A 19,260-nucleotide genomic window follows, 5' to 3' on the forward strand; every position below is an offset into this window, starting at 1 on the left:
ATAATTATTACTAGTATATTCAGACAGCCATCTGTTTCTAAGCATTTTAGGTTATTTGCAGTTTTTTTTTTTTAATTATAACAAAGTTGCTGTTAACCTTCATCCTTTCTGGTAGCCATATAAGGATTGCCTTGTCTACTAGAAGATATTAAGATGATAATGACAATGCCAAGATAATCTGAGAAGAGAATGATTACAATCAGCAAAGTGCTCAGAAAGGAAGCATTTCCTAGGGAAGGGAGAGAGCAAGTGAGGCAGATCAGAATCGAACCAGTCGGGGGGGACAGTTGATGCACGAGATGAATTTGGGATAGCTTTGAGAGGAAGGCACTTCAAATTCTTGTTATTTATTTCACTACGGTGCTCTCTGTGCTTGGAACAGCTTGATATAGTTTGGCTCTGTGTCCCCACCCAAATTTCATCCTGAATTGTACTCCCATAATTCCCACGTGTTGTCGGAGGGACCCGGTGGGAGAGAATTGGCTCATGGGGGCAGGTTTCCCCCATACTGTTCTCGTGGTGGTGAATAAGTCTCACGAGATCTGACGGTTTTGTCAGGGGTTTCCGCTTTTGCTTCTTCATTCTCTCTTCGCCTGCTGCCATCCAGGTAAGATGGGACTTGCTCCTCCTTGCCTTCCACCGTGATTGTGAGGCTTCCTCAGCCACGTGGAACTGTAAGTCCAATTAAGCCCCTTTCTTTTGTAAATTGCCCTCTCTCGGGTATGTCTTTATCAGCAGCATGTAAACAGACTAATACACAGCTCCTGGCACATCATAGGTCCTCTGTCAACTCCTGGCTGAATGGATGAGTTGTCTGCTAGCTTCAGCAGGAGCCGCCAACCTGCTGTGGGCGGCCCTGGGTCCGGATCCCAGCCATGTCCAGATTTTTTAAGTCCAGATGTTTTGTCTGGCGCCACTCGGATCTCTCCTTCCTGAGTCATGGGACAAGAAACTCCTGGCTGGGGGCAGTGGCTCTGAGCAATGGTCTCCTTCTCCTCCTGTCAGCAGTGAGAGGCCTCTCATGGAATTTGGGTCATGGCGGTGGGGGTGGGGAATCATATTCATTAAGATAAGTTGGACTCTTAGCAGGAGTTGAAGGACGAGAGGTGTCTGCTGGGTCTGAGTGCCAGCTGGTTCAACAGCGAGGGAAGAAAGATATAGCCTGCATCTTAGAATCTTAGCAGCATTGTCTCTTTCGTGGGGAAAAAGACAAGTGAGGATAAGTACAGAAGAGGGGAAAGTGCCTACTGGCATTCTTAAATAGCTTATTTTGGGCGGGGCTGGAGGGCGTTTGCAGCCATCGTGTGGTTTTGTCTACACAATGATCCAATGGGAAGGCATGACCAGCTGAAATTTAAAAGTGAGAAATAGACTCAGTGCAGTCTAGTGAGCCCTCATCATGGAATTCCTTGTCTCTTTCCACACTGTTTCTTCTGGGACTAGGAACTTGACCTAGTAGTGGGAGGGATAAGAAACACCCCTCTTGACTCTCAGTTCACGCAGTCTGGGTGGGTCTGGTTCCACCCAAAGCTTCAGAGGTGGGCTCATGAATCAGATCTGATTCATCAAAGTACCACATCCTCCTACCACCTCCTGACCAGGGGAACATGACCATGCTAGGCAATTAGAGCCAATGAGAATCAGCCCTAGGGTTTTGCTGGAACTATCTTTAGGCTCCTAAGATTTTAAGATATAGGTTAGAGGCCTGGCCATTTTGTCATCCTAAAGGGGTCACCTTCTTGGGAATAAAGTTAATTTAGAGGAAAGCAGAACTGAGAGAAGGAAAGAGAGAAAGAATTAAGAAATCATCTTAAAACCCAGATCTAACCATGAATCCATGGATCCAGTCAGCCTGAAAATTGACTACCCTTGGAATTTTCATTTAGGTAAACCAATACATTTTCCTTTTTTTTCCCCCTGGAAAGACTTGTAGCTGACTCTCTGTTACAGCTGAAGGAATTCTTATCATAGAGTATAGCAGTGAAGTTGAGACTTGGTCAGCATAGTTTACACCTGTCTTTCTGCCTTCCTTCCCTTCCCTGCACTGTGCAGTATGTAAATCCCTAGTCCTGAGAAGATTTCTCAATTTGCTACCTTGTATAAGCTTACCTAGTTGGACTTGTGGGCGGTTAGGAAGAGTGGGTGGCCCTACATATTCCAATATCTTTTTAAATTTTATTTATTTATTTATTTAGAGACAGAGTCTCACTCTGTCATCCAGGCTGGAGTGCAATGGCACAATGTCTGCTCACTGCAACCTCTGCCTCCCAGGTTCAAGTGATTCTCCTGCCTCAGGCTCCCGAGTAGCTGGGACTACAGGCGTGTGCCTCCACACCCGGCTAACTTTTGTATTTTTAGTAGAGATGTGGTTTCACCATGTTGGCCAGGCTGGTCTCGAACTCCTGACCTCAGGTTATCCACCTGCCTCGGCCTCCCAAAGTGCTGGGATTACAGGTGTGAGCCACTGCGCCCGGCCTCCAAGTTTTTTATATACAGAGCTGCAGTTGTGTTTTTACTAGGATTTCACTGGGTCCATTCAATAATGTGCTGGTAAGTGTTTAACAAAGAAAGGAAAAAAACCTGTTCTTTAGTGTTTGCCAATTTCTGTGGTGCAAATATTCCAGCCATGGCTAATCCCAAGCTAAGAACATAACAACACTGAATGCAGAGATGGAAAGAGGTACAAAGAGCACATGATTAGATAGTATTTTCACCACACAGATTTAATAGTTGTAGGTAACTGCAAGAGATTATAAATACAATGTAGTAAATAATTAAGAAGTTGTAAGTTTTGACTATTTAGTACCTTTCTTATTAATATAATTTATTTAATTGTAAGTTGCATAATTTAATTTTGATAGCGTCTCTGTTTAACAGCTAGCTCACAAAATTCCTGAAAATTTTATAATTGGCTCTTCTGAGCTGGAATGAGCTAGTTCTAGGCCACCAGTGATCTCACTTAGTGCCCAGGTAGAAATGATTGCTTCTTCAAGAGTTAGGAGTGTAAACTCTGGCTTGAATTAAAAAAGAGACCTGAAAGTAATCTTAAAAGCTTGATTTTGGTGAAGGTCAGTGCCAAGTTGAAGTGTGCAGTGAAACTGAATACATTACTGTCTACTGAATGGAATTTATGACCTGAAGATATTCACAAATAGCCGTGAGATAGCACTCTTACTTTGCATGGTCAGCTGGTCCTGCTCTGTAGAAGGGGCCATAAAGCAGTAAAATAGATGTGTAGGGCAGGAGTCCTGTATCAGGCAAATTGAACCTGCAGAAAACAGACAGCACTTCTGTATTAGTCTGTTCCCCCACTGTTACAAAGAACTACCTGAGACAAGGTAATTTATAAAGAGGTTTAGTTGGTTCATGTTTCTGCAGGCTGTACAGGTTCTGGGGAAGCCTCAGGAAACTTACAATCATGGCAGAAGGCAAGGGGAAGCAGGCAATGTCTTACATGGCTGGAGCAGGAGGAAAAGAGAGAAGTGGGAGGTGCTACCCAATTTTAAACAACCAGATCTCATGAGAACTCACTATCACAAGAATAGCAAGGGGGGAAAATCCACCCCCATGATCCAATCACCTCCCGTCAGGCCCCTCCTCCAACATTGGGGATTACAATTTGACATGAGATTTGGGCGGGGACACAAATCCAAACCATGTCAACATCCAAATTAGCATAATATGAAGAGTGTTTGAGGAACAGACTCTCTACAAAGGTGTGGGCAGGTATAGAAAATCCACAGAGATAGAGTAGAATTCCAGGTCTATTAACAGGGCTCCATTATCTTCCCTAGGCCTGCAAGGAGGTACAAGCTGGGGGTAAGAGGGACTCGGTTATCAGAATCTGGAGACAGAAGGGTTGGGGGACTGGGATACCTGACATGGAATGGGATTTTGGACTACAGGGAGAGACACGGGGAATAAACACTGCTCTTAATCTCCTCCTTCCCTCTGCTCTTCTAGCCCAGCTCCCCATTGGGTAGGCCCACCCAAAGACCAGGGCAAAGGATCCCATTGATGTCAACCTCTTGGGACATTGAGCACGTTGGAGAAAGGTTGAAAGGGTCTCAAGGGTCAAATTGCACCTTGAGTATCCTGCCGTGGAGTGCATATCCTGTCCTTTGTGTTGGGCTAGAAAAAGGGCCAGGGAACCTTGCTTTCGGAATTGCTATGGGCCACCTTCATCCCAGAAACATTTAGGGTCTGGTCACCTGTTCCTGCGAAGGGCAGGAGGCTGTTTGTGTAGGTATACTGCTTCTCCCCTGGGACCAACGCTTCTCTTCCAGCCTGGCATGAGCAGCATGAGGTTTGGGGAGAGACCCTTGGCCATGTCATACACTTTACTGTCAAGGCCATCACTAGGGACCACTCTTTGTCTGTCCGGTGAGTCTTAGCCCTCCATCTCAAGATTCTGCAAGGTCCTTTTCTGTGGATACTCAGTTGGGGAAGCCCTGGTCTGGGAGCCAAAAGACCTGGGATATCTGATTCTGATGCTATATCTTGAGGGGTTACCAGATCATGTCACTAATCTGGACTTTTGTCATTTGCAAAACCAGTGGGCTGTTCCAGATGAACATGATTCTGAGTGACACCTCTGACTCTGAAGAGCGAATCCAAGTTTTTATGAGTTTCATCATCTGTAGGTCATTTGTGTAATGAAAAGCATGCCTTTCCACAGCCAGGAGGTGGCAGCAAAGCTCTGTTTTGAAGGGGGCGTTAGGCCAGGGTAGGCACGGCTCTCCAAGTCCCTAGAGCTGAAAGTTCAGGTTTGGAGGCTCGGTTTTACTCCTGAATAACAACAACAACAGCATTATTATTTTCATTATTGTTAGTAAAACAGAAGCAACAATGCCATCTTCAATTTGGGCAATGCTGCATAGTTGAGGAAACATTTTTGTGCATCGCATGGGAACCTTTTAACAACTGCATCCTGTGGGTAGGTAATGCCAGGACTTTTAGCCCCATGTTGAGGCTCAGGAACATTTCTTGACTTGCCCAAGACCCTCTGGAAAGTATTGACGTGCCAGGATAGGAACCCAAGCTTTCTTGCTTTTGTTCTTGTTCTGTTCACTCCCTATCTTATGGTGTGGAAGACCCAAGGCAAGGTCCCCTCTACCTCCTTTTCCATTTTGCAAGACAGTAGGAGGGTCCAGAGGTACCCAGCTCAGCCTGAGGGCTTAAGACTGGTTTCCGGCTGCCAGATGAAATTTGACATATTCATGCTGGGAAAGAAAACTCAGCACACAAACCTCAGCTTCACTCTCTTCTCTTTCTTCTAGTCCCCAGAAAAGAAAAAAGATATGTATCTTTAGTTACTTACCATCAGGGTGGACCTGGTGTCTCTCTTATTCATTCGTTAATTCATTCCTTCAATAATCAGAGTTCTGATGAAGCGTAAGACACTGTTATGTACTGTGAAGGACATAGGAAGGTTCTTTCTCTTCTGACTCAGAGATCTGTGGGTCAGGAGCTGGGATATGGGAGCCAAGTAAGTGCACAGCTTCTTGGGGGTATCTTAATCCTAGAGAGCCCCCACTGAACTGGGAGTTCTTGAGAAGATGGAATTCAGATTTGGTTTTGTTGGTGTGTCAGGGAGAAGGGAGTCCACAGGATTTAAAAAACGACCCCCAACTCCATATGTTAACTTCTCAAACCAGAGAAAACCCATTAGAGACACAGCCAAAACCCCAGACTGTTGTCCAACCGAATCCCTGTCTTGTACTCCACCTACCTCCTGGGGCCAGGTCTCAACCCTCTGCATCATGATAACAGGTTATCAGAGTGCTTACTGTGTGCCCCACTCTAGACCACCTGTGTTTCTTGCATATTCTTATTTCCTTCTTAAAACAACCCTATAAAGTAAACTGTTACACTTTATTTCACATCTGGGGAAACAGAGGCTTAAAGTCATGAAGTAACTTGCCCAGGGTCTCAAAGCTAGTGAGTGGTAGCAGAATTGGGACCCCGACAGGTTGGGACTCAGGATCCTGACCACCTGTCCTTGCAGAGGGAAAACCCACCAATGTGAGACTGAAGAGCTGCAATCTCATCTCCTCCTCAAACATTGGGCAAGTCATAACTTGTCTGCATCACCTCCAGAAAATGAGAGTATTATACCTGCTTGGTCTTCTAATAGGCTTGTTGGGAGGATGGAATGGAAAAGAGAAAAATGGGCGTGTGACCACTTAGCATCATACAATGTTGTTCTGTGTGTTTGAAATAATATTATTCTCCTTCCTGACCTTGGATTTTTTTGACTGTGAAGACGAGGCAATTATAAAGATCATTTCAATGGACTCTTTCAGCAATGATGATGGTGATGGTGATGATGGTGATCTTGAGAAGGTGGTGGTGATGATGATGATGTGGTGGTGATGATGATGATGGTGATGGTGGTGGTGATGATGATGGTGATGGTGGTGATGGTGATGGTGATGGTGGTGATGATGATGATGATGGTGATGGTGGTGATGGTGATGGTGGTGGTGATTTTAATAGTGATGAAGGTGATGACGGTGATCATGATGATGATGGTGATGATGATGATGATGATGGTGATGATGATAGCCATAATAATGGTAGTGGTGAAGTTAGAGGAAGGTGACCTCAGAATCATTTTCTGCTACCACCACTGCTGCCAATCCTCCTTAATTTCCAACCCCACTGTGTCAAAGGCATTTGGGGCGGGCTGATGATGAGATGAAAAGGAGAATCTAGAAGGCCAGAGAGAAGGAATAATCTAAGATGTTAGAGAATAGTGTACTTATCTCAGTTCCTGGTACATAGTAAGCCAGTACTTACTATCAGGTAATAGAAGCTATGAATTTTTAAAACAGTTTTATTAAGATGTAATCATACACCATACAATTTATCCGTTTAAAGTGTAAAATTCAATGGCTTTTAATATATTCACAGTTATACTGCCACCACCACAATCAATTTTAGAACATCCATTATCCCAAAAGAAACCATGTGCCTCTTGCTGTCACCCCAACCTCCTCATCCCTCCTGGCAAAGCTATGATTTTTATTGTTATCTACACCTTACAGAATAAGGAAATTGAGACTAAGCAATGAAAATAACTTGCCCATGGCCACACAGTTGGTATGTGACAGCACTGGGATTCCATCTAGCTTTGCCAGAACCTAAAGCCTGTGCTTCTGTCCACACAGGTCAGTTTGACCAATGAGGAAACTCAGGTTCAGAGAATATATGTGATCAACCCAAGGCCACACAGCTACAGCTATTAAGTGGTCAGGATGAGGCTCACATTTAGTCTTGGCTCCTAATCCACCCATAAGGGTCCTTATTCCATTTTACTCTGCCCCTTCAGGGTAAGCAAATCAACATAATCAGAATGGATGAGATCCTTAAGATCCAAGAGAGAGATGTGAAACTAGCAGTAGTTTTCTTTCCCATTGGGGAGGGACAATGGTGCCTGGGTCCAGTCTCATCCTGGACTTGGAAAATTAACATCTCTTTGGACCCAGCTGCTCCCTTTCCCTTTTGGCCCTGAACACCCTGAGGAGGCTCCATGCAGGTGGGGAGGAGTTACCCTAGCTGGAAGGAGGAGCAAGGTGGTACCTGAGCCCCTATCCAACCTTTTCTAAAGCATCTGTCTTCCTAGGAGTGAATGAGTTTGACAGTACCTACTACCTTCTCAGATGTTAAGGGGAACTGTGGGTGGGCATGAGAGAATTGTACGACAAGGCCTCTAAAAGGGATGGGATGGAAAAGCAGAGTTGCTTGGCGGCCTGCAAGTCTAGGATCTCCAGGGTGTAATTTCCACTCTGCCCTAGACAACTATAGTCAGAGTGCTTAATCCATCTGGGCCCCAGTGTCCCTATCTATAAATTCAGAGAGAAAATGGGGAAGTGATTTTGCAAGAATTATGAGTTCCTAGGAGGAAAATGTACTACAGTTATCTGAAAGAATCTTTATTTTCTTTCCTTCCTTCTCTTCCTCCTTCCCTCCTTCCCCTCCTTCCTTCCTGCCTTTTGGATGTTTTCAGCTTTATTGAAGTATAATTGACAAAAGGAATTGTATATATTTAAGGTACACAAATTGATGTTTTAATACATGCACACATTATTAACTACAGATAGGCCTGGTGCTGTAGATCTCCAGAATGTATTCATCTTGTATAACCGAAAATGTATACCCTTTGACAAACATCTTCCCATTTCCTCCTACTCCCAGCCTCTGGCAACCATTATTCTACTCTTTGCCTCTATGAGTTTGACTATCTTAGATTCCACAAAGAAGTGAGGTCATGCAGTGTTTGTCTTTCTGCATCTGGCTTATTTCACTTAGCATAATGTCCCCCAAGTTCACCTATGTTGTCACAAATTGCAGGATTTCCTTCTTTTTTATGGCCCAATAGTATTCCCAATAGTATATGAATATATATATTCAAATTTGCGTATATATGTACATTTGCATATATATGCACATTGTGGTGATATATACATATATACGAGACATATACATATATATATACATATATACACATTTTCTTTATCCATTTATCCATTGATAGACATTTAGTTTGTTTCCACATTGTGGCTATTGTGAACAGTGATGCAATAAGCATGGAAGTGTAGATATCTCTTCAGGATCCTGATTCAATTTCCTTTGGATATATGCCCAGTAGTGGGATGGCTGGATCATATGGTAGTTCCATTTTTAAGTTTTTGAAAAACTGCTATTAGGTTGTACCAATCTGCATTCCCACCAACAGTGCACAAGGGTTCCCTTTTCTCCACGTCCTCACCAACACTTTTGTCTTTCTGATAATAGCTATTCTGAGAGATGTAGGGTGATACAGGGTCTTTATTTTTAAATGTTTCTGGAAGCTAGTGATTTACCTGGCCATGGATTGGATTTCCATGTTTTCTACTTGGAGCAAAGATCCTCCGCTTTCACATTCCTTATTTTATATTTACAATAGAGCAGCAAGAGTCTAAATATCAGCTTCAGAGAAGAGGAATGGACCATGATAATAAACACAGAAGAGCCAGGAATCCGAGTATTTAGGAGAATTTATTTCTCACACATTTTCCCTCCACTCTCTCGGAGGTGTCCCATGGCAACGAGCATCAGGTGAGCCTCATTCTTCCATCTTCTGTGGGAGAAAAAATAATTGTACATAGGAAATGAGTCAACTAAATGGGAGACTGAACATCATCTTGAAGTGAAGCAGCTGGAAAATCTGGAACTTCAGAGGAATATTAAGGAATGGCATTGTTTCCCTTTGCACATTGTAAAAGCAAACCAATCTAGCTACTGGTGACAGGACAAACGCCCTGCAAATCAGGGGCTTCATGGGCAGCATCTGTAGCAACAGGGCGAGACAGGGATGACAGTGTCATGCCTCACTGCTCATTCTCTCCAGAGCCTGGAACCACAGGAGTCTTTGCTAAAACAGTAGCATTTGGGAGTGTGCAACCAGCAGCAGGAAGGAGAGGATCAACAGTCATCTTCTAAGCTCTCCCTGGGTGGTCCATGGGACTTCCCCGGGGCTTGGGATTTCTTGGGAAGAAGCCATACTCAGGTACTTGCTCTTACCTGGCCCCCTACATCTCAGGTACCTGCTCTTACCTGGTCCCCACATCTCAGGTACCTGCCCTTATCTGGCCTCCCACACTCAGGCATTCACTCTTACCTGGCCCCCATATTCAATATCTGTTCTTAGCTGGCCCCTACATCTCAGGTACCTGCTCTTACCTGGCTGCCCACGTCTCGGCTCTTGGCCCTCAGCTTGTTGACCTGGGACTCAGCGATGTCCGCCCTCTCCGCGGCCTCCTCTAGCTCATGCTGGACTCTCCGGCATCTGGACAGCTGCGTGTTGGCCTGCTCCTCCTGCAGAGGAGACAGAGGGGGTATGAGGCTGTAGAGCCCCTCGGTCTGCTTATGAGGTGCCCTGTCTCTGAAAGCCTCTGAGGAGTTAAGCAACCAGGGCCCTGGATTCCCTGATGACAGAGAGGGCAGGTAGGCTTTCTCCAGAGTGTGAGGACAAGGCTCCCAGCTCACGACCATGTGTACTGCCTCGCATCACCTTGCACGTGCTACTGTCCCTTCTAGGACCTCCACATGTTCCCTTGCACCTCTTCTATATGGTATCTGTTCCATAGAGATCTTTGGGGGAGACCTAAGTCCAGAGCTCTCCCAAGGCACCTGAAGGTATACAGACCAATGGCCCAAGTCTCCCTCGTCCTGTGACTCTGCCCAGCACCATCTGTCTAAGGCCAGGCCACTGTACTGGTCTATTTGGGGGAATGTCAAGGATTCCTGACTAAGGTGTCCTCCTGGGCACCCTCTAGCCTGCCGATCCTGCTGGGACTGTACTCATCCCATGTGCATGAATTGCTCTCAGTATTGAACCAGTTCAAAGCTGCTTCCCTGAGGTCAGGATTGAACCAACCAGGCTCCAGGGAAGGGAGGAAAAAGAGCAATGGGAGAAGCTCAGTCATTTGTCCAGGGCAGACTCCCCTAAATTTTGGTCCTCAGGGCAGTAGCCCTGAGGGATGCTCTGCATACAGTAAGAAGGTTCCAAAGTCAATGAAGTGTGAGCAATGGTATATTCTGGAACCTCTCTTCCACTTTGTAGAGTTGATGACATATCAAACTCTACAACATCTACAAAATCTGAGATATCCTTGAAGTAAAGCAACCAGTGTAACTTTGTTTAACTCAGATTTTCCCAAACTATTTCTTTTCTATAAAAGAATAAGCTCCTCCCCACGGCAGCCCCCGCTTCCTGCTATTAACATCCCTCAGAACCAGTGTCCTCAGAAGACACTTTGGGAAACACTGATTTCAGCCCATTCCATTTCTTTCTTATTGATTTCACCTATTTGATCGAAGGGTGGATCAAAAAGGATGGGATGGAGTGGAGGGAGTTAGGGAGGGCTGAGGAAGGCTGGAGATGCCTAGGAGGGTGGGCTGTGGTGGGATGGTGGGAATTAGGATGAGGTATCTCAGGTCAGGTCAGGGAGCAGGAAGGGCTTTGAGGGTAGGCTGGGGTGGTTTGAGAGAGTCAGGGTGATCCAACACTAGCAGGGTAGGCTAACATGCTTTAGGGGGTGTCAAGTGAGTCACGGTGGGCAGGATGAAGGGGATGGAGGGGGCTGGCCAAGTAGGGTGAGGCAAGAGGGCACAGAGATGGTGAAGGCCAGGAAGACTTAACATGGACCAGGAGAGGAAGAGGGCAGGTGTCTCTGTGTTTATAGCCTGCAAATGCAAACTCAGGCCTGAGGCTCAGGGGACTTTACCCACCAGGATGGCAGGGATACCCAGGATGCCCCAGGGACTGTCTGTCTGTGGGCACTGCCGGGGACCTCCTGTGCTTACCGCCTCCTCAGCCTGCCTCTTGTAAGACTTCACTTTCGCCTGCAGCTTGTCCACCAGGTCCTGGAGCCTGAGGATATTCTTGCGGTCCTCCTCAGCCTGCAGACAGAGTACACATGGCAGGGGCCCGCAAACCTATGGCCACTTCTGATGGGGCTTGGTCCATACAGCATTCACTGAGGAGGTTTTTGGGACCTCTACCTGGTAAGTCATCTCCTTGACTTTGCGTTCGTACTTGTGGGCTCCCTTCAGGGCTTCAGCTCCCCTCTTCTGTTCCACATCAAGCTCATTTTCCAGCTCCCGCACCTGGGTAGGAGGAAAGGAACATGGAATTCAACTCTCCTCTCCCAGACTTCTCTCATGGACTCATGGGCCAATCATTCTAGAGTGAACTCAAGATCCCCTAATGGTCATTAAAAAGTCAGGAAAACAACAGATGCTGGAGACGATGTGGAGAAATAGGAACACTTTTACACCATTGGTGGGAGTGTAACTTAGTTCAACCATTGTGGAAGACAGTGTGGCGATTCCTCAAGCTTGTAGAACTAGAAATACCATTTGACCCAGCAATCCCATTATTGGGTATATACCCAAAGGATTATAAATCATTCTATAAAGACACATGCACATGTATGTTTACTGAGGCACCGTTCACAATAGCAAAGTCTTGGAACCAACCCAAATGCCCATCAATGATAGACTGGATAAAGAAAATATGGCACATATACACCATGGAATACTATGCAGCCATAAAAAAGGATGAGTTCATGTCCTCTGCAGGGACATGGATGAAGCTGGAAACCATCATTCTCAGCAAACTATCACAAGGACAGAAAACCAAACACCACATGTTCTCACTCATAAGTGGGAGTTGAACAATGAGAACACATGGTCACAGGAAGGGGAACATCACACACTGGGACCTGTCAGGGGGCAGGGGGCTAAGGAAGGGATAGCATTAGGAGTAATACCTAATGTAAATGATGGGTTGATGGTTGCAGCAAACCAACATAGCAAGTTTATACCTATGTAACAAACCTGCACATTCTGCACATGTACCCCAGAACTTAAAGTAAAAAAAAAAAAAAAAAAAGATCCCCTAGTGGGATTTTTGCCAAGATGTCTCCTCCTAGGTCTCAGGAGCCACATTTTATTGACAATGCAGGTGCTTTGAGCAAGTGAGAATAAGATGCCTTCATTGGGCAGAGGCAGCCTCAGGTGCACAGAGCATAGCTGATGGGTCAGGCTTTGCTTAGATGCCCCCTTTTGTGGAGCCAGGTCATTTGGCAAGCACAGCAAAAGCTAACCTGACTTGTCCTTGCAGGTGAAACCTGCCCAACTGTTCATGGTGGCCCTGATTACAGATCAAGTAAGGCAGCAGCGATCATGAAGAGAACCTGGGCCAGGCTAGTAGTCAAAGCACTCTCCAGGCCCACTTGATAGACCCAAAGCAAGTCAGTCACCACCACTGAGCATGAGTTTCTGTATATTTAGGATGGAGATAATATTTCCTGCCCAGCCTCCCTCAAATGTGGAGATCAAATGAAAGCATGTGAAAGTATTGTTAGAATGACAAAGCACTACACAGGTGTTGTTAATTTCACAGTTGCTTCTGCCTTTCCTGAAGTCTTGAGGGGAAAGGGCAGCCACTGAGGACATAAGTCACCAACTGTGGTCCCAACTCCACAATCCAGAGACTCAAGCTGGGGAGGGGCAGCAGCCAGCTGCATGCTCCACTCCACTGGGAATCTCAGTGGCTGCAGAGCAGGGGCGACTTGGAGACTCACTAGATCAACCTTGAAAACTACCAATGGGACGGGATTACTCTGGCCACTGTTCCCAAAACCTCCCCACCCTACACCTCCTGGACCCAGGAAATGTCTCCATCAGGTTCTACAAAACATTTGTTTTCCTGGGAATTCTTTCTAGGCTTCTGTAAGGTTTATGGAAGTCACATAACTGGGCAGGGGATGGGAGGACAGTCAAGGTGCCTCACCATGGGAGGGGGAGGGTGGCCGAGGGCTCCCTGCCAACCCAGGAATCAAAGTATGGCAGAAGGTGTCATGAGATCTAATCCTTTTCCCATAGGAGGGATCCATGAGAAGAACAGGCCTAAACTCATTGTAATGGAATAGGACTGGGGATAATTGAAAATGAACATTAAAGAATTTTGGGAGAAGTTCTAACTTCCCTGGTGTTTACTTTTGTTATTCAAAAAGTCTATGGCCTTGTTGTTTTTAGCACCCCCCTGAAAAAAATCCTTTCACATTTAATGGGACCTTGTGCCTGGCAGGGATATCATCGGGTGTTTTGCATAAAGAATGACAGTATTTGGAGGCTTTCCTGCTGGGAAAAGTTGTCTCCTTCTCTTTTCCTCCTCCTCATCCTCCTTTCCTCCCACTCTTTCATTTCCTGTCTCCCTGGGACAAGAGACATTGGAACAGCCTCCTCCGCAGAGCCCTCCTCCAAAATGTCAACTGCTAGTACAGCCCATTTTAAAATGATCGAAATAAACCACATGGGTCTAAAAGGAAAAGCAAGGGAGACAGGAAACAAAGGGAACAGTCAGCAAAGAAACTGAACAATAACTGCAGGATATGCTCCCAGATAAAGAAAGAGCAGGATGTCCAGGTGTCGGGGGGTTGAACTTTTCTGGTGCATCAACCCAAAAGAAGAAGCCCCGATTGCCCTCTTTTGGGGCTGCAGCAAGAGACATACCTGTGCCAGAATTGCAGCCTGCACTGACAGATGAGAAAAGCTGGGGAGGGAAGGAAACCTGAGATTGGGAGAAAACGGAAACCGCAGATTTTATGTAGGATGGGCCGTGTTGATCAAAGTGAAGCTTGGTCCAAAATGTAAATGCATCAAAATGAGTAATTTTATGACGGTAAAGTATATGTTAATAGCTTTTTCCATGTATGTGTGTGCATCTGAATCTACCTAGCAAATGGAATGTGAACATTAACACACATCATTATATTACATTTACTGAGGTGTGAGCATACCAAAATAGATGTGTGTGTATGTGTGTGTGTGTGTGTTGGGGCATAGGAACAGGTGAAACAGAAAGAGGTGAGAAATGAGGCTCACAGGGAATTCTTCAAGCAGTCCTGAAACTGAATTTGCAATCTATTCATTCAGTGGCCTTTTCCCACCATCTCAGTTCTGGACTGTGGTTCTGTCCGAGGCTGTCACTTTCAGAGTAAAAGTCCTCTCAAAAACTCTACCCGGTTCTCCAGTTTCTGGATCTGCTTCTTCCCGCCCTTCAGCGCCAGCTGCTCAGCCTCATCTAGACGGTGCTGCAGGTCCTTCACCGTCTGCTCCAGGTTCTTCTTCATCCGCTCCAGGTGGGCGCTGGTGTCCTGTTCCTTCTTTAGCTCCTCAGCCATCATGGCAGCCTGGTTAAATTCACAGGACACATCAGAGGCCCTGTCCGCCCATCCCTACCCAGAGCTTGCAGAAGAGGCGAAGGCTGGGATCATGGTGCTGAGCCTCCCCTGTCTGACTGGGGCCAGTCATTGCTGATTCCCCACAGCCTCCCCTCCCACTTTGCCACTGCTGAGACTGTACCTCATTACATCTGTCTGGGAAGCCACCACTAACAGATTGTTGTCATAAGAGATGAAACATACTTGCCACGCCCTGGCTCAGCGGCCCCCCTTTCTCAGTTCCAAACCCCATCTCTGAAAAGGAAGAACAGAGCTCACATCCGTGATGGCCTTCTTGGCCTTCTCCTCTGCGTTCCTGGACTCCTGGATCGAGTTCTCCATCTCTGCCTGGCACTGAGCTATGTCAGCCTCCAGTTTTTTCTTGGTATTTATCAGGCTCGTGTTCTATAAGAAGAATTAGATATCAGGGCTGTGGGTTCTATTGGGGCGCTTAAAAAAATTGGAAGGGAGAGGGTTGGCTGAGGAAGGAAGTAAATTGTGATCCTGTTCCATTTCTTATTTTTCACGTGGGTGACCTGCTGGGTACAGTACTGTACATTCTTTCTTTATTCTTAACTGAACAGAAAGTCCTGAAACAGACCCAAGAATTGTACATCAAAGAATTGAGTAAATGATAAAAGTAGAATTTCAAATATTTGAGGATGGATAGATTATTCAGTAAAAAGTGTTGGAACAAGGAAATGATGATAGACATACTATATAAAATGAAAAATAATTCAAATAATCAAAATATGCCATAAATAGAATTGTAAGGGTGATGACAAACTGGAAAACATTTGCAATGTATATTATAGAAGAAAATATTCCCTTTCTTAACATATAGATAAGGCAAATCAACCAAAAAAAGGGCAAAAACTACAAATGGGTAAAACATACTAGAGGAAATTCAAACGGCCAACAAATGTGATAAAATGTTCCACCTCATTAGCAATAAAAAAAAATACTAAAAACTCAGTGAGGTATGTTTCAGCAATAAAATTGGTGAAGATTTTTAAAATAAGAGCTAGAATATTTGAGAATTTATAGAAGAGAACTCTCACACATTTCCCCAGTGGAAATAAAAATTGGGACAACCTTGTTAAAGAACAATTTATAATATATTACAAATATCTTTGCTGTTTGGACCCTGAAATTTCATTTTTAGAAATTTATTTACTTCTAGAAATATTAAGATGATAGTAATCATGGAAGTATATGAAAATTTAGTTATGAAGAAGTTCATCAAAACAGTCTTTCTAAAAGTAAAATTTTTATTGAGAACAATCTAAAATAACCACGGAGGACTGATTAAATGAAAGTACTATAATATACAAGTAGAACAGCCTATTTTTCTGTCATTAAAAATCATATAGAAGACTATTTAAAGATGTCGAGGTTGGGCACAGTGGCTCATGCCTGTAATCTCAGCACTTTGGGAGGCTGAGGCGGGCGGATCACCTGAAGCCAGGAGATGGAGACAATCCTGGCCAACATGGTGAAACCCCGTCTCTACAAAAATACAAAAATTAGCTGGGTGTGGTGACGTGCACCTGTAATCCCAGCAACTCAGGAGGCTGAGGCAGGAGAATCGCTTGAACCCAGGAGGCGGAGATTGCAGGGAACCGAGATCGTACCACTGCACTCCAGCCTGGCGACAAAACGAGATTCTGTCTCAAAAAAAAAAAAAAAAAAAAAAAGATGTCAAAATATGTTCATGATTGTTAAATAAAAACAGAGGTTGCAAAAGAGTGCTCATATTTTTACTATAATATGTATTTATTTTTAATTAAAACTTTTTTGTTTTTGTAGAGACGGGGTTTTGCCATGTTGCCCATGCGGGTCTCAAACTCCTGAGATCGAACAATCCCAAAGTCCTGGGATTAGAGGCAAAAATATAATATTTATATAATTCACAAGGGGCCTAAGAATGAGAGACCCCAGAATGTTAATAATATGCTTGACTTTTTTCTTCCATGTATTTGCTTGTTTTTTCTATTTTTTTAAACAAAGGAGTTTTTTTTAAGTTAAAAATGTATTGACATTCCGATTGTGAAAAACTCTAATATTGCTTTTAATTAATAATAGGAGTTACTTCCCAAAAATGTTAATCACAGTTGGATTGAAAGAGTCTTTGGGAAATGTGACAATGTTGTTTATATAAGTATACCACATTATAAGTCTACTGGAGATCCAAAGGGATTTGCGTTTGTGGAATTTGAAACAAAAGAACAAGCAGCAAAAGCAATTGAGGTAGGTCCAGATCCTGAAGTCAGAACAGGGAAGAGAAGCAGCTCTGAAGATGCAGAATCCCTGTAATTTCATTCTGTAGTATGCACCACAAGCAGGAACAAGTTAAAGCAAAATTCATTTTGCTGAAACAAAAACTGAGCTGTGTTGGTGGTTACAGCTTTCTGTGACTTGCTCATGTGATTACCAGGCTAATTTGTCATTCTAAAGAAAGGAGTTTTAAAATCTTTTATAAAAATAATTATTTTGTGTTTTGTTGTTGTTGTTGTTGTTGATTTGTTTGTTTTTTGGCAGGGTCTCCCTCTGTTACCCAGGCTGGAGTGCAGTGGCATGATCATAGTTCATTGCAGCCTCAACTCCTGGGCTAAAGCGAACCTCCCACCTTGGCCTCCCAAAGTGCTGGGATTATAGGTGTGGCACTGAGCCGGGTCAAAAATAATTATTTTGAAATAAAATCTTAATATTCTAAGGTTTCCACTTAAATACTACTTGCAGGTGCCTTACGCAATAATTAATCCTTCCTTCGTTGCTCAATTTCCCCACAACGTGCAAGATGTTTAATGTTTGGATGAGCGAAAGCTCAGAAATCTGTCAATCAAGAGTCAGTTATTCCAAGAAGCAAGCTTAAAGAAAATTGGTCTTGACCACTAGTCTGGGAGAAACCGGGTGCTCCTTCCCACGGCGTGGGCCCTGAGCGGAGGGATAGCGGAAGCAGCTGGGGGTGCAGGAGGCGTTAACTGCCCCAGGGTGGACCTTCAGCGGAGGAGTGAGGGCCGACGCACCTGGGAGTGCAGGAGCTGCACGCGGTCGCTGGCGTCCAGCAGCTCCTGCTCTGACAGCCTGCGGGTCCGCTCCGTCTGCTCCAGGGCCACCTTCATTTCCTCCAGCTCCTCCAGCAGGAGGCCATTCCTGCGCTCCACGATGGCCAGCTGCTCCTTGAGGTCCTCGTTACTCCTCAGGGCGTCGTCCAGGTGCAGCTGGGAGTCCTGCAGGGGAGACCCGGAGTGAGGCCAGAGCCGCCTGGCAGGCTGGGGCCCGTCCAGGTACGCAGAGGCGGCCACCGTGCTCACCTTGAGCTGGCCCTGGACCGTGCGCAGGTGCTTCTGGGTTTCTGCCACCTGGCGGTTGGAGTGGCCCAGCTGAATCTCCATCTCATTGAGATCTCCCTCCATCTTCTTCTTTAGCCTCAGGGCGTCGTTCCGGCTGCGGATTTCAGCATCCAGCACGCTCTGCAGGGCCTCTGCTGCCCGCTGGCTGTTTCTTTTTAGCTGCTCGATTTCTTCATCCTTCTCAATGACCTTGCGGTCTAGCTCGGATTTCACCTGGCTCAGCTCTAGCTGCACGCGCAAGATCTTGCTCTCCTCGTGTTCCAAGGAACCCTGATGAAAGCAAAGGAGTGATTGAGAGTGCCGTGGACAGCCACCTTCCTGAATGGGTATTTTCATCCCCATACGATCAAATGGGTATTCTTTTTTTTAAAAAGAATTAGATTTAATTTTTTTTTTTTTTTGGTAGAGACAGGGTCTGTCTATGTTGCTCAGGCTGGTCCTGAACTCCTGGGCTCAGGTGATCCTCCCTCCTTGGCCTCCTAAAGTGTTGGGATTGCAGGTGTGAGCCATGGTGCCCAGCCCAAATAGGGCTTTTTTTTTTTTTTTTTTTTTTTGACAGAGTCTCGCTCTGTTGCCCAGGCTGGAGTGCAGTGGCACAATCTCGGCTCACTGCAACCTCCACCCCCTGGGTTGAAGCGATTCTCCTGCCTCAGTCTCCCGAGTAGTTGGGATTACAGGTGCCCGCCACTGTGCCTGGCTAATTTTTGTATTTTTGGTAAAGACAGGGTTTCACCATGTTGCCTAGGCTGGTCTTGAACTCCTGACCTTCCAGGTGATCTGCCTGCCTCAGCCTCCCAAAATACTAGGATTACAGTTGTAAGCCACCACACCTGGCTGTAAATAGGTATTCTTATACCCATTTTATAGATGAAGAGAACAATATTCAGAGAGGTCTGAGTATTTGGCTTGCTCCCAAATATCCCTAATAGTGATGAAACTGGGACTAAAACTTTGCATTGCTCATGAACAAATTATCTTATGACTTGAGATAGAGTATCTTTCTTAATTGGTGAAAATTTTATTGATGGTATCTCTTTTAATAGTGACCATAAATCAGGAGTCAATCTATTCTCTAAAATGACAGGGCAACTGCTCTGCTGTTATCCTGTGTTGGTTCGTATTTCCCT

At 45.1% G+C, this 19,260-nt stretch overlaps 1 protein-coding gene across 1 annotated transcript in view; it reads right to left on the reverse strand.

Moving 5' to 3' along the window:
* Positions 1 to 9,023: 9,023 nt before the first annotated feature.
* Positions 9,024 to 19,260, reverse strand: part of MYH13 (myosin heavy chain 13) — a 72,428-nt gene continuing 62,191 nt past the window's right edge. The window contains exons 34-41 of the mRNA XM_032140036.1: positions 18,095 to 18,403; positions 17,807 to 18,010; positions 15,057 to 15,182; positions 14,577 to 14,747; positions 11,551 to 11,655; positions 11,353 to 11,448; positions 9,727 to 9,861; positions 9,024 to 9,124 (exon numbers count right to left, since the gene is read on the reverse strand). Coding sequence (XP_031995927.1) covers positions 9,110 to 9,124; positions 9,727 to 9,861; positions 11,353 to 11,448; positions 11,551 to 11,655; positions 14,577 to 14,747; positions 15,057 to 15,182; positions 17,807 to 18,010; positions 18,095 to 18,403 — 1,161 coding nt within the window. The 3' untranslated portion in view covers positions 9,024 to 9,109. The remainder of the gene's footprint in view (positions 9,125 to 9,726; positions 9,862 to 11,352; positions 11,449 to 11,550; positions 11,656 to 14,576; positions 14,748 to 15,056; positions 15,183 to 17,806; positions 18,011 to 18,094; positions 18,404 to 19,260) is intronic.

Source organism: Hylobates moloch, unplaced genomic scaffold, assembly GCF_009828535.3.
Source record: "Hylobates moloch isolate HMO894 unplaced genomic scaffold, HMol_V3 SCAFFOLD_19, whole genome shotgun sequence".
NCBI lineage: Eukaryota > Metazoa > Chordata > Mammalia > Primates > Hylobatidae > Hylobates > Hylobates moloch.